The 14,232-nt window shown below is 41.4% G+C and overlaps 1 protein-coding gene across 1 annotated transcript in view; it reads left to right on the plus strand.

The window, feature by feature from the left end:
* LOC124255860 (mucin-5AC-like) overlaps positions 1 to 14,232 on the plus strand; it is a 30,655-nt gene that overhangs the window by 13,555 nt on the left and 2,868 nt on the right. The window contains exon 5 of the mRNA XM_046689804.1: positions 10,620 to 10,995. Within this exon, the coding sequence (XP_046545760.1) occupies positions 10,620 to 10,995 (376 nt within the window). The remainder of the gene's footprint in view (positions 1 to 10,619; positions 10,996 to 14,232) is intronic.

The raw sequence follows: 14,232 nt of genomic DNA on the forward strand, positions 1-14,232 counted from the left end.
CTTGTACCTCCCCCGAACTGAATGTTAACAGTCGACAAAAAGTATTTTTTCCATTATTCTTAAAATTCTTCTCATGTCAGTCTGGGCATACTCTAATGAACAAATGAATTTAAGGCATTTTCCCAAATCACCATATACTGCTTAGATTCTTCAAATGGTAGTATTTTAGTAGAAATGCCCATTCCAAACGAGATCTTAATGGCAACGCTTGGTGGAGGCATCAAACAGAAGGACTGGTGTAATGATAGAGCTATGTCAACGTGGGTCTTTTGATAGTCGAAGCTTGTGAACTTGTCATTCCTAAGTCTAAGAACAAAAGCCGACAGTTTTTTCTTCATGGGGTAAAACAAAATACCGACATCCATCTCCAGTTCAGTGTTCAAGGTAGATGGATAGGGAAGAAAAGCAGACCTAGCTCCTCGTCGCCAAATCTCAATACAGGTTTTGTTCATGGATATTCTCAAGAGTTCATAAAAAATGAATTTCACACTGAAGACAGAAAAAAACGTATTTTGCCCTTGCCTCAAAAGGTATTCTTCAGGTTTGAAAATTGTTTTGTTTTGTGACACATGTATCAATCCATAATACATATAGATTTTCTTGTTCCGTAAAGGAATATTAGTTTCTTTCCGTGGATTGTTATCGTTGTGTTTTCCGCACATTTGTTCCTGTGATGGTCCCCAACTTTCCAAGTCTGTAAAAGAAAAGACAGTGTTACAATCTTGTTAAATGACAATATGGCCTCTAAAGAGGAGCTAATTTGGAATGGCTTTATTTGGAATGACACGTAGCAAAACAGAATTAGGTGAAATACTTACATTCTAGTTCCACATTACTGGGAATGCGTTCCGATTTTAAGCGCATTACATTAGCAAAGTGTCTCTTGGCTGGAACACATTTAAACTCCCCTCTCCCGGTGAAGACACACTGTTCCTCCTCCTGGCAGGCAGACCTACACTCTCGGCAGGATTCCTACAGAATAACGAGTGTTCAGCAAATGGGATCTATAAATTGCATCTGAAAGTTATATATATGTGTCTGACAACATCGTATAGTTAAAATGAATCTATAAGTGATGTTATAAACTACAATGAAGATGAAATAGACAATCATAACCCACAACATATTTTCCCTTATTTCATATGGCAGAGCTGGGTACAATAATGCTTTCACACGTTTTTCATTTATGTTTCCAAGAAGCTGAAGTCTTAAACGTTTACTGTAATTTGTCCAAACACAGAATCATTTAGGTGACCTTACTATATTCACAAAAGAATTCTGTGAAAATAATATTACCTTGTCTGCAGCGTTCTTGATCCATGTAACAGATCCCCTGTGACCTGACATGTCGCTTTGTCCACTGTTTAAACCATGAAGCTCACACAAGCAGTGTTCTTTGAGGTAACTGACGGCACCGCAGCCACCGTATCTGCAGCACAGTCTCTTACACTGAAGAAATCCCAGGCGGTCGGGATAAATATACCCTCCTGCCATAATTCTGTGATTTTCAAAAGTGTCACTTTCAGAAAGGGTCAGTGTTATAGATATGCAAGTAACGTACACAGGGATGAGATCCATCGTAGTTGTTGTCATGATGTTTAAAGAGGAAATGGTCTTTACTTCCTTGCCGTCACCAATAGTCTAGCTGTGTCACGTTGTAAAATGAAGATCTATTCTCAGCCGAATCCCACAGGGGGTCACACTGTCGATATGAATCTGGGTTCCCACGGTCTTGTGGGAAGCAAGAAATTTCTTAACAAATCTCATCAATGATTCAGCCGAGAGAATAAGCATCAGAAGGTTGTGATGGCTCTAATTCACCGAGTTAGTGAGTGATTGTGACAACGGAGTGCTGGTCAGACCAGTGAACGATATAATGAACAACAATCTAAGTCCTCGGGGAAGGCTTATATTAATCATGGACACGAATAATTGCTTGTGCCTTACCTGTTGACACTGATGCAGTGGGTGAAGTGATGTCATTGATGACATCCTTACCTGGTCAGCCTGCTGTAGACAACTCATGTAGACAACTAGTACACCCTGATGATAACTGAAGTATTGTTTGGTATGGCGTTAAACCCAGCTCCCCCACTCACTTACTTCCTTCAACCAATGTGTCAGGTGATGAATTGAATTGGTATTCCTCCAACATTTGCTGCTTATGCTATACCTAGTCCATGGTCCTTTTACTTCCTCTCGTTAATGTTAAACCAATACACACAACAATATAACATAATGCCAGGAACACGTGTGTTGTTAGTAGTATTTTACTCCTGTGCAACGCTTCTGAGAAAGCATGCCTAAAGAACCCAACAAAACCCATCATAGTGTTATGGTATCAATGATGCTGACTATTGTCAAAATGCTTTACACGTTTTTAATATGTTTTGAATATGGAAATGATAAGAATATTTAAAAAAGATTTAATCTTCTCAATAACAATTAAATAACGTTTACGAGAAACTTAAATGCATGTATTGCTTCATACATATATTAACGTTGGTCTTTTCCTGTTGACCTTCATTGACAAAGTGTTTTGACAAATGAGGAAGTACTGGCTTTGCAATTAAAGAAACATGTGCCAAATATGTCCATCCCACTGAAGAACTGTGAATTATCTGGGTCAAAATTTGAAAAGTAGTATTTGACAATGAACCATATCTTCATTTAGGAGTTGTAGTATTTCACTGCAACTATTTTAAAGATGAGTTTAATGAACCAGATATATTACACAATTATTTAGTGGTTGGGGTGTATTTATGGGTGATTTTATCGCATCGTGGTGTATTTATGGGTAATTTATGTGACATGTGCCATAGACAAGCATGTACAGAAGGGTTAGACTCAAACAAATGGTTTGAAATCAGAACTAGAACCGGAATCAGTACTCGATGAACTGTCGCTGCTTGGCATAGCATGTCAAGGATTAATGTAACGTTTTTATCTCATTGTGATGTATTTATGGGTAATTTATGTGACATGTGTCATAGACAAACATATGCAGAAGGGTTAGACAGAAACAAATGGTGTGAAATCAGAACTAGAACCGGAATCAGTACTCGATGAATTGTCGCTGCTTGGCATAGCATGTCAAGGGTTAATAAAACGTGCAAAATTGACACATTTGATTTTTTTATGAACCGGTCGTACTGGACCGGAGATAACGATACTTGTGTAGACATCATCAATATGCCCTTCAATATTTAAAGAATTTAAAAAATCAAGATATTGCTTGTTGTTTTCAGGTGTGTACTATCCAAAAAGGATTTCAACAAAATCAGTTGAAATTTCCAGTCAATTAATACTGCACTACGAAACAAATAACTCAAGAGTTGAAAATAAATTTATCCATTGAGTTTTAAAAGTATGAGAATTCAGTTACGTTTGACAATATCCATAGAAATGGTGTTGACTGCCTCGTCAGAGAAGCAGGGTCATCCGTATATTTTCTCGTCAATGGTTATACAAGAATCTACAAACAATTGTTCATTTACAATTTCTAAACTTTGTGTCTGGATTAATAGTTTTAACGCCCAATTATAAAGTTTATGGGCAAATTGGCGGGGAGCTTCTGCACATAGCACGAATCTCAAAACGCGTGAGATAGGAAACTCGGACAAATATTTTATCATCATGTTGAACGTAAGCGATACTTGATTAGACTGGATTGAAAATGTATTAGATATTCACGAACTGAAGCCTATTTTAACAAAATTAGTATCTATAAAAATACATAGGTGGTTGCTAAGGTATGCGAAACAAAATGGTGACTGTCGACCAGACTGGAGAAGTAATGTCAGAGTTCTAAAGGTTATATTCCATCAATATTGGACAGACAAGCCAACCTTTGAAAGATGACATTTTGTTGACGAAGGATATTTATGTTCAAGTCATAAAAGTTAGAACCTGTAAACATAGTTTACCATCTGTTATCGGTCGAACCATGCAAAGAAAAATGGCCATGTATGTGGACTGGGCAACTCTCCTTCTGTCGCAGATGAAAATTATTATTTGTTTAGATGCTAGGCTCTCTAAACATATACTTGTATATTTAAGAATAAACCTGAACTGCCGTGTTTATCATGTCCACAGAGCATATATTTAAAATACGTTCAGGATCCTTCGCTGTTCTCGTGATAATCCGTCGATTGACAGTCCACCTTGCGATCTCAGAGAAGGGCTGAGGGCTGATCAAGAAACAGATCAATCACTTCCGAAGGAACTGCTGCATGAACGAAAGAACATGGCGTGGACTAGGACATTGTGACATTTACTGCTTCGAGACAAGCATCACTTACTTCATTAACTTGTATATTATCATGGGTCACGACTGAAGACAAAAGACAGAAATCGCTTAGAAGATTTTTCTCAGTTTTCACCTGCTTGTTAAAGGTCCTACTAACTGCACTAACATGTGAAAATGGCAATTTTGTCTCAGGGGTCCTTTAGCTGCCACTTCGTCACCAGCTCGTTTACTCTACGCATGTGTTTGCCAGTGATAGTGCCAAAGGTATTGCCAGTGAGCAAGGTATAAATTTGTTATACCAATACATATAACCTGAACCAGCTAGTTATACCTGTCACAAAACAAAGAAGACATATTGAAACCAGCTGCAAAGTTGTTTATCGACGACTGAGCAAGGGTGTTGTTCCCATAGACGGTACACTGAGGAGCTTTCACCGCAAAGACGGTGACAAATATTAGGGCGTTAAGTCTTGAAGACAGATCCATCTGTCAAGGGTACTGTTTGTCCATGACTCTGATCTCATGATGTTAACAATACTATGTATACCATTGAAAGGGGACAAAGGAGGCCTTTGAACCAACATGTCGGAAGAAACTGGACTTTTATCAGTGAGGCTTTCAATGTCCTCTGTTTAATTTATTCTCGTGCTGTATATAGTTGTTAGTGAGTGAGGTATAACGCAACTTCATGCCATCTGCTGGAGAAAATGACGAACGCCGATAGGGGAATGACAAGCAAAGCATCATATTCGGGGCATGTTTCGGACCCGAACCAGCGAATTCTGACACGACTAAAATGCAGAACATCACAATTTGGCCTCTCAGGACAATAGGTTAGGGACCGTTCATAATTTATGGAGAGGAGGAAATGATGATTTAAGGAGTTTGTCACCTATTTTCGTCTTGGGAGCTAGGGGGGGGTCAGCAATTTTGTACACACGAACTAGGGTGAGTCAGCAATTTTGTACATGAAAATATACTCTCCCAAAAAAGAAACGCATCATTAAAATAGCAATTTCATGTAGTAATGAATTAAAACGTGATTTATTTTACAAAAGGTTTGCTCTGTTTATGAGTCCTATGGTGTTTATGTTTTGAAACATCACAACAAAACGCACCATCCGTAAAATACCCGTATTTATCAGCATGATTTCCAATTTGGGCGTGTAGTGTCACAGAATACACAATTCACATGTAATGCACGTGAAAGTTGGGGATCAGATAGTCTCAATGATGGGTATAAAAGGTTGATCGCTGTCTGTCGATTATTAACTGTATTTGGAATATTGTTGACGAACGCAAAATGCCACGTCTAAGTGAAGCCAACCGTCATGTCGCCATTGGTTTGCTTGAAGCTGGCCAGTCTCAACGTGCAGTTGCCCGACGCATGAATGTTCACCAAAGCACCATTTCACGGCTCTGGGAGAGATATCGCCGGCAGAATGCGGTAGCAGATGCCCCTCGTAGTGGGCGACCTCGAGCGACCACTGCGGCACAGGATCGCTACATCCGGTTACATCACCTGCGTCATCGAACAGCTACGGCGACCAGTACCGCTCGACAAATACCCGGATTGAGGAGGCTTTCTGCACAAACCGTCAGGAACAGGTTGAAAGAGGCTGGTTGCCAGAAGACCTTAGGCCCTGTGCTTCGACAACAACATCGTCGACATCAGTTCAATGGTGACCAACGTTAGGCCTGGAACCTTTGGCGTAGAATCCAGTGATGAATCACGATTTCTATTGGAACGACGCGATGGAAGAATGCGGGTGTACAGACGTCGACAGTGAATCGCCGACGTTGCGTTCCCCAGGTGGACACCAACGTTCAGGCGGGAAGTGTTATGATGTGTGTGTGTGTGTGTGTGTGTGTGTGTGTGTGTGTGTGTGTGTGTGTGTGTGTGTGTGTGTGTGTGTGTGTGTGTGTGTGTGTGTGTGTGTGTGTGTGTGTGTGTGTGTGTGTGTGTGTGTGAGAGACCTGCCGTAGGAGAAGTGATTTGGTGATGATCCAGGGCAACCTGACAGCTCAACGCTACTGTGACGAAATCCTACGCCCACACCTCCTTCCAATCATTGATCGTCAGAGGGAGTTGTTTCAACAGGACAATGCCAGGCCCCACACAGCACGTCACACTAGAGACTTCCTCCAGAACCACAACATCAATGTGCTCCCCTGGCCCTCAAGATCACCGGACCCGATCGAACATCTGTGGGATGCCCTGGACAGACGGGTGCGACGCCGTAACCCTCAGCCCCAGACACTTCAGCAACTCGCACAGGCACTACAGGCAGAGTGGGCTGCGAGTGGACAACACAAGATTCTGAGACTTATTCGTTCGATGCCGAGGCGATGCCGTGCAGTTCTGGATGCCCACGGTGGTCACACGAGGTATTGACTTCAGCGCCACCACACGTCTCCATGTGACACTCAAACTGACTTTCCTCAAGTTGGTGCCAAAGACGGATGAGTCTGCATTCCGAGTGTGCAATTTCGCTCTATTTCATTGACTCATAAAGCCTACAAGATGTTTCAAAATAAACATAAAAATTCAGTTGAAATTCCTGTATGCGTTTCTTTTTTGGGAGAGTATATGTTTTTAATTTATGCTTAGAAATTATGGGAAGGGGAGGTGGGGTAATTGATTTTGTACATGACATGCAGGGGGGTACTTATTTTGTACATACATTTTAGGGGGGGTCATTCACATTGTACATGCTTCTCCATAAAAATCATCATCACCCCCCTGTCATAAATTATGAACGGTCCCTTATATGCCCTCTTTTCTATCGTGTTATTGCGTGTATACACATGCGTTACTTTGCCGAAAATGGACATTGTGTGTTCTTTTTGTCAAAAGGGGATGAGGTTACAAAGACACACCATTTAGTTAATGAAATATAGACATTCGAGCGTGACTTCGTCAATCTACGGAGACATAAGGTGAGGTGAGGTGAGGTGAAATTGGGTTTAACGTCGTGCTTGAGAATATTTCGCTCATATGACGACGTGCATGCGTGTATATGTGTATGTGCGGCTGCTTGTACTAGCCCAAACTTAAGCTGGTTTTATAGTGATAGCCCACTGAGATACCATGCCGCAGTGAAGCATGAATACCCCACTCAGACACATTATACTGACTCCGAGCCGACCAGTCCTTGTTGTACCCATTAATGCCGAGCGCCAGGCAGGGACCAACAAGTACCATATTTTAACGTCTTTTGGTATGACACCTATGTTTGATGTTGTTCTATAGCCAAGAAGTGGTTATACGGGTAGCATAGTTGTGCTTTTGCCCGATGGGTTGTCGTAAACACTGTGAGTTTAATAACAGTTTGATAGGTTTGTGATATATTTATGACGTTCAATTATTCAGTGTATACTTTATTTTTCAATTCCTTACATTGGACACAGTGAATACATTTGGCCCCAGTAATTGTAAAAGTTTCATTTGAACTTTGATCTACATTTTGAGGGGTTATTTTACCGGAGGAAAAAAATCTATTTAAAATCGAGAAGTAAAACAAATTATTTACTTGAACTACTAACCATCTGATGGGCGTGGAACGATAAGCTTATCTGTTTGTCAGGTTAGACAAGACGCCCTTGTGTTCCTCCGTACGCTTTGTTATGTCTGGAGGAGACATCATTTCATGCCAAAGATATGGGGAAATAAGGCGTGACTCTTATGATCTTTGACCCTCATGATGGAAGTACCGGTGCAATGATCCCGTTGACAGATAAACGCACATAGGTCACATGATGGAATTTACAGAACCGCAGAAAGTAGTTTCATTTCATTTAAATCAAATCTGTTTGGTTGTTTTACTTGACACTCTAAATTCCAGCTATATGTGGGCGGTCAGTATATGATCAAGTCTGTCCCAGAAAATCCAGTGATTGACATCATGATCAACGATCTACGTAACTGACCTATGATGAAATGAGTCAACCAAATCAGCAGGCGTGACGGCCCCATACCCTTAGTCGCCTCTAACGACAAGCACTGGTTGAAGATCAATTCTAACCTGGATCTTCATTGGGACAGCATAACACAATTGTACACGTTTGTAGACGACCTACACAACCTGGTCTATCTGCACTATCCCTTTGGCAATGGAAGTACTTCGAAGACAGCACAATATGTACCCGTCCACACAGTTTCAGACACACTACACTTGATTTTGTTATGGATATAGTCCTCTGGCATTTTTACGTCTTTGCATCAAATAACGATAATAAGTTGATCTTGAGGAAAGGGTAGATTGCCAAATTAAAAGCAATAATGCCAGCAGCAGTGTATCTGCGTGTGTCCTGACACCACTGGGCAGTAAGTTCTAACATGGAATGATGTATGATACTGAATCTCGTGGGTACTGCTTCCTTCTTCAGCCTAGCTTTTGGATTTTCATACCCCATGTGTACAAGGCGACATGGGTCTCTTTCATATGCATTCGACTCGAAAGGATCGGAACATTTCTCATGCCGAAATCTGTCTTTTCACTCCTTCCATTGTTCGATGACGCCGTGCCCCCCAAGGCGGCACAATATATCATCGTACCATTTACAAAAACGACTGAAAAAATACGATTTGTATTACTGTAGGGACTGGTCTCGGGCAATATGGCCGACTTTAGTCACATATGACGTCACGAGCGAAAGGGTCACGTGAGTTCCAGCGGAATATGCACAATGGCCGAAGCTCAAAACAGAAGCTGTTTTCGTAATTATAGTATAAATATAAATACTTTTGCATTACAATTGTGGTACATGTGTCTGAGGGCTTTATCTTTCACCTAGCCAGGTACTGAACGTTTCTAGTTATTATCCTTTTAAGTGATACTTAACAAAGAGCTGACAGTTCTAGTATTCCAGCACTTTAACTCCATGTCATTCTATGGGCCCAGTTAATTATTCCTGCAATAACCCAAACTTGTACCGACATTCTCAGTGTGTTTATAAATACACAGGTTAACTGGACTGCCATTTCAACGCTTACCCGTGGACTCACAGCAACGTCAGCGCTTACAGCCAGATAAGGCTAAGCTATGTCAGATAAGGATGTCTTTAGAAGTTATCAGGATCAGTAAACTTTCATATAATTTTCTTAGACGTAGCTAAAACACTTATGATGACTTGAAAGTTTTCTTACTCATTTTAGCAAACTAGATCATGTCAAAAGTCCAGAACGTGAAAGGATATACGTATCAAACAATTCAAAAGTCCAACGTTTTCATAACTGTTTTCAACGTTTTAAGGTTACGACATATAGAAAATAGTCCCTTCAAGGACACTATCGTGTCTGTGTGACGTACACATTGTGTTGAGTGTCATTGTTCTACTGATACTTTAACTAAACACGGATAATACGGAACTCACGCTTTAGCAGAGAAACATTCCACAGTTCCGACGTGCAGAGGTCCGATGCCATTAAACCGTTTTCAATGCATGGTCCAGAATGGTAAAATCACATTCGTTGGGAATATATTCTTTAAATATCAACTCCTCTGGTCTGTAATTTTATAGAATGCACAGATAAGTATTTATATAGTGAAGGGCATTTAATGTGCACAGTCTGTTATAATTAAACCTTTTTTAAAAAAAACCACTTTAGTGTGACAGTTGAAACTTGCCATCAAAGTGTCACGGCTCTTCTCGTGAGAAACCGTACACCCCCGGTAGGCGAAAATCCCCTGTCAGCGTTGGATGTACCTCCTTTAGTTTAATATGGAAGGAAACTTTCTGGGATTATGGGGGCTCGTGGTTTCCTTGACTCTTGTATTATTTCTTCCCGTGGAGGTGACGAGTCACGGAAGGATGATCGAACCCCCCCATGAGATCAAGTATGTGGCGGTTTGGATTCAACACTCCGAGGAATTATGACGACAACGGGCTTAATTGTGGCGGATTTGAGGTGAGATTAAGACCTTTACGAAAAACACGAAACCTATTCAGAAGAGAAGCCCATTTTTGGTTTATTTGGAATCACGCCTGTACTTATATATGACGTGTAAAGTTAGATAAAAGTTGCTTATCGTGACTTTGAGTTCATGACCTTCTGATATGCAAATGGTTGTCGTGTCACAACACGGTACATAAACTTGAGTCATAATCTTCTGACACTGCGCATGCGTGACATGGACCAACAAGGTCTTTTGTATGCCTCTTGAAGAAAATCAGAGATTATCAAAGATATCAGGATTGTGTGTGTATATATGGAGGATTCTGGGGGCGACTGGCATTCTACATTATCGAAATATCATTATCTAAATATAAAACCTTGTTTCCGAAGTAATAAATGTATGTATTTTATATCTTTATAGTATATATGAACGAAACTAATAGCTAAACCAGTTCTGTTGTATGATCACAGAATCAACATCACTTCCAAGATGGCAAGTGCGGAGTGTGCGGTGATCCTTGGCAGGGGCCGAAAAGGAATGAGCCGAATGGCATCTATGCCACAGGAACAATTACGAGGCGGTACCGCACGGGACAAAAAATACCCCTCGTCCTTGACATCACCTCCAACCACAAGGGGTACTTTGAGTTCCGGATCTGCCCTTGGAATAACCCCAGGCTGGCCGTGAACCAGTCGTGTCTGGACGAAAACCCTCTTGTTGTGGAGGGGTCGGTGGTGCGGTACCCCCTCACTCTACAAGGGGCGTTTGTGATGGTCAACTTGACTGGTCAGCTCCCGGACAACCTGACCTGTACCCAGTGTGTCTTGCAGTGGAGGTGGGTTGGAGGTTAGTACGTGTGTGGACATATTGTGTGGACATGTTGTGTGGACATAGTGTGTGGACATGTTGTGTGGACATGTTTCGTGGTCATGATGAAGCTGATCCGAAGGTTTTAAACTGACAGATTCTTTGGCTGAAACTATAATAGAAAGCATTATAGAACGGGGCAGTGGCGTCATTAAATATATATATCAGCCATGGTCAACAAACCTTCGACCATTTTACAAAGCTAAATTTGGTTTTATTGCTATGAATAAACTATTCAGTGAAATATTAACTATGACTAATAAAAAACACCGTGACAGCGTGTAAATACCTAGCCTGGGTTCTACAAACCAGTGGTTAATTAGATGAGCAACGCGTGAACATCTACGTCAGAATTAGTCTTCAGCAACACATGCTTGTCGTTAGAAGCGATCAACCTCAGGTGATCAGGCTTGCTGACTTGGTTAAAGCACGTCACCGTATCCCAATATTGCGCAGAGCGACGCTCGTCATGTCAGTTGGTATTCCTAGCTATATAAGGGACGCTGTTCTGTACAGGATCCATGGACACCCTATGCCCAGTTGTCGCAATTCCCCAAACCGTGACACACCCTGATGCTTTATCTCACACTAAGTTGACATGGCTCAAAATAACAGAACTATTGTTCGACCCCACTCATTCACTCGGCTATAAAATACGATTCGCTATATTTGAGAAATGACATTTCATTACGACATTACGACATATAAGGTAGAACGTCGTCGTAAAAGCCTCGATAAAAAGGAAAGAAAGTCTTCTCCCAACAGACATTTTCACAAAACCCTCATCTGAGGTGGTGGTGGTAGCAGTAGTAGCAGCAGCAGTAGTAGTAGCAGTAGCAGCAGCAGCAGCAGTAGTAGTAGTAGTAGTAGTAGTAGTAGTAGTAGTAGTAGTAGTAGTAGAAACGATGTCACGTTGATATCTGAACATATGTATTAAAAAGAGACGTGTGGAACGGATCAGGAACGAACTGACTAAATTTATACGAGGCTTCTTAAGAAAGTAAATAATATACAGTTATATACCTATAATGAGTAATTCATCCTTATTCATTTTCCATCAGATATGGAGAAACGGAAGAAACGTTTGCAGAAATGTAGTAATTGTAATAGATGCGATTACATTCCCTCTCGAAATCCGCAATGAGAGAATGTAGTACTGGCGTTTGGAGATACCCATAAACCTGTCGGACGTGACACATTAATGACTTGTTTGTGTGACCTAGCGCGCAGCCGTTATGTACAAGGTGGAACCCCTGTCAACCTGTATTGTCACTGATATAACGCTACTTGTGGGTGGTTTGACGGTGATAAAATCAACATATGTATCTGTTTCGAAAAGCAAATACATCACTGCTATGACAAGATATGATGGCATGATCTGACTGGCTGGTATGTTAAGACAAGTTGTCTCGGGTGAATGAAACAGTTACATAATACTTGAACATTACAAAATATGCCAATGTTTAAAAGTATATTCATTCCCGAATTTCATGCTAAAATAATCGCTCTCTATTCTCTAATGGTATTTAGTAAGGCGGGGAGGACATAATTTCAAATTACTATATGACTTATTGTGAAGTGGAGCATAAGAGGGTGCAGCCGTAAACTGGGCAGTCGTTTACCGTGAATGTCCAACTATTGATATTCTGAAGGGAGGGGTCAGTTGTTTGGCTTCTCCATTCAAACATAAAAACAGCGCCAGCACCAGCACCCCTATCCACTAATGATTGTCAAACTGAGGGGACTTATACAAGACCATGTGATATTCATGGCATACAAGTTCACATAATTTGCTGACATAGGTGAGGTCAGAGGAATCTCGTCAGTCTCAGTTCTGTACGCCGAGAGATAGATGGTGTAGTTGAGAGGGAGTATTGTAAGTAAAGATTTGAGTTTAATGTGATCCCCTCGTTCCCCCTCTCACAGTCTATTACGTGTCAGTTTCAATTGTTAGTCCACATACTCTGCTCCTTGCATGTCCAGTACCCCATTGACGATGACCATAGGACCACCAGGAAGTCACTGTCAGTATAGTATCTCTGTGTCTAGTTGCTTGATTCAAGGGGAAATTGAGAACGCTTTTAACGTGCTTCTTAGGACATGCATTCGTCATAAAACGGTTCATGTTCTTATTAGCACGATACGTACATCTGGATGTTATGACAACGATTAAAATGTCATAATGCTTCTTGAATTACTCACAATACAGGAAGAGTGATGTTTGTTTTATCATTGCATTGGCATGTATACATATATTTGTTACCACAGCCTGTCTCGACACTTGCAAATCTTCACACATGGACGTTACAAAAGCCTGTCTCCATATATGCACGTTACGACAGCCCATCTCCGCACATGGATATTACCATAGCCCATCTCCGCACATGGATATTACCATAGCCCATCTCCGCACATGGATATTACCATGGCCCATCTCCGCACATGGATATTACCATAGCCCATCTCCGCACATGGATATTACCATGGCCCATCTCCGCACATGGATATTACCATGGCCCATCTCATCACATGGATATAACCATGGCCCATCTCCGCACATGGGTATTACCATAGCCCATCTCCGCACATGGATATTACCATGGCCCATCTCCGCACATGGATATTACCATAGCCCATCTCATCACATGGATATAACCATGGCCCATCTCATCACATGGATATAACCATGGCCCATCTCATCACATGGATATAACCATGGCCCATCTCCGCACATGGATATTACCATGGCCCATCTCATCACATGGATATAACCATGGCCCATCTCCGCACATGGATATTACCATAGCCCATCTCATCACATGGATATAACCATAGCCCATCTCATCACATGGATATAACCATGGCCCATCTCATCACATGGATATAACCATGGCCCATCTCCGCACATGGATATTACCATGGCCCATCTCATCACATGGATATAACCATAGCCCATCTCCGCACATGGATATTACCATGGCCCATCTCCGCACATGGATATTACCATAGCCCATCTCATCACATGGATATAACCATGGCCCATCTCATCACATGGATATAACCATGGCCCATCTCCACACATACCCGTGAAGGTCCGGGTTAGATTATTGATTTTCGGTAACCCATGTTTGTCGTAGGTGGCGACTAACGGGATCGGGTGGTCAGGCTCGCTGACTTGGTTGACACATGTCATCGGTTCCCAATTGCGTAGATCGA

This window comes from Haliotis rubra, unplaced genomic scaffold (genome assembly GCF_003918875.1).
Source record: "Haliotis rubra isolate DU_JTF1 unplaced genomic scaffold, ASM391887v1 Scf61, whole genome shotgun sequence".
In the NCBI taxonomy this organism is placed as follows: Eukaryota; Metazoa; Mollusca; class Gastropoda; order Lepetellida; family Haliotidae; genus Haliotis; species Haliotis rubra.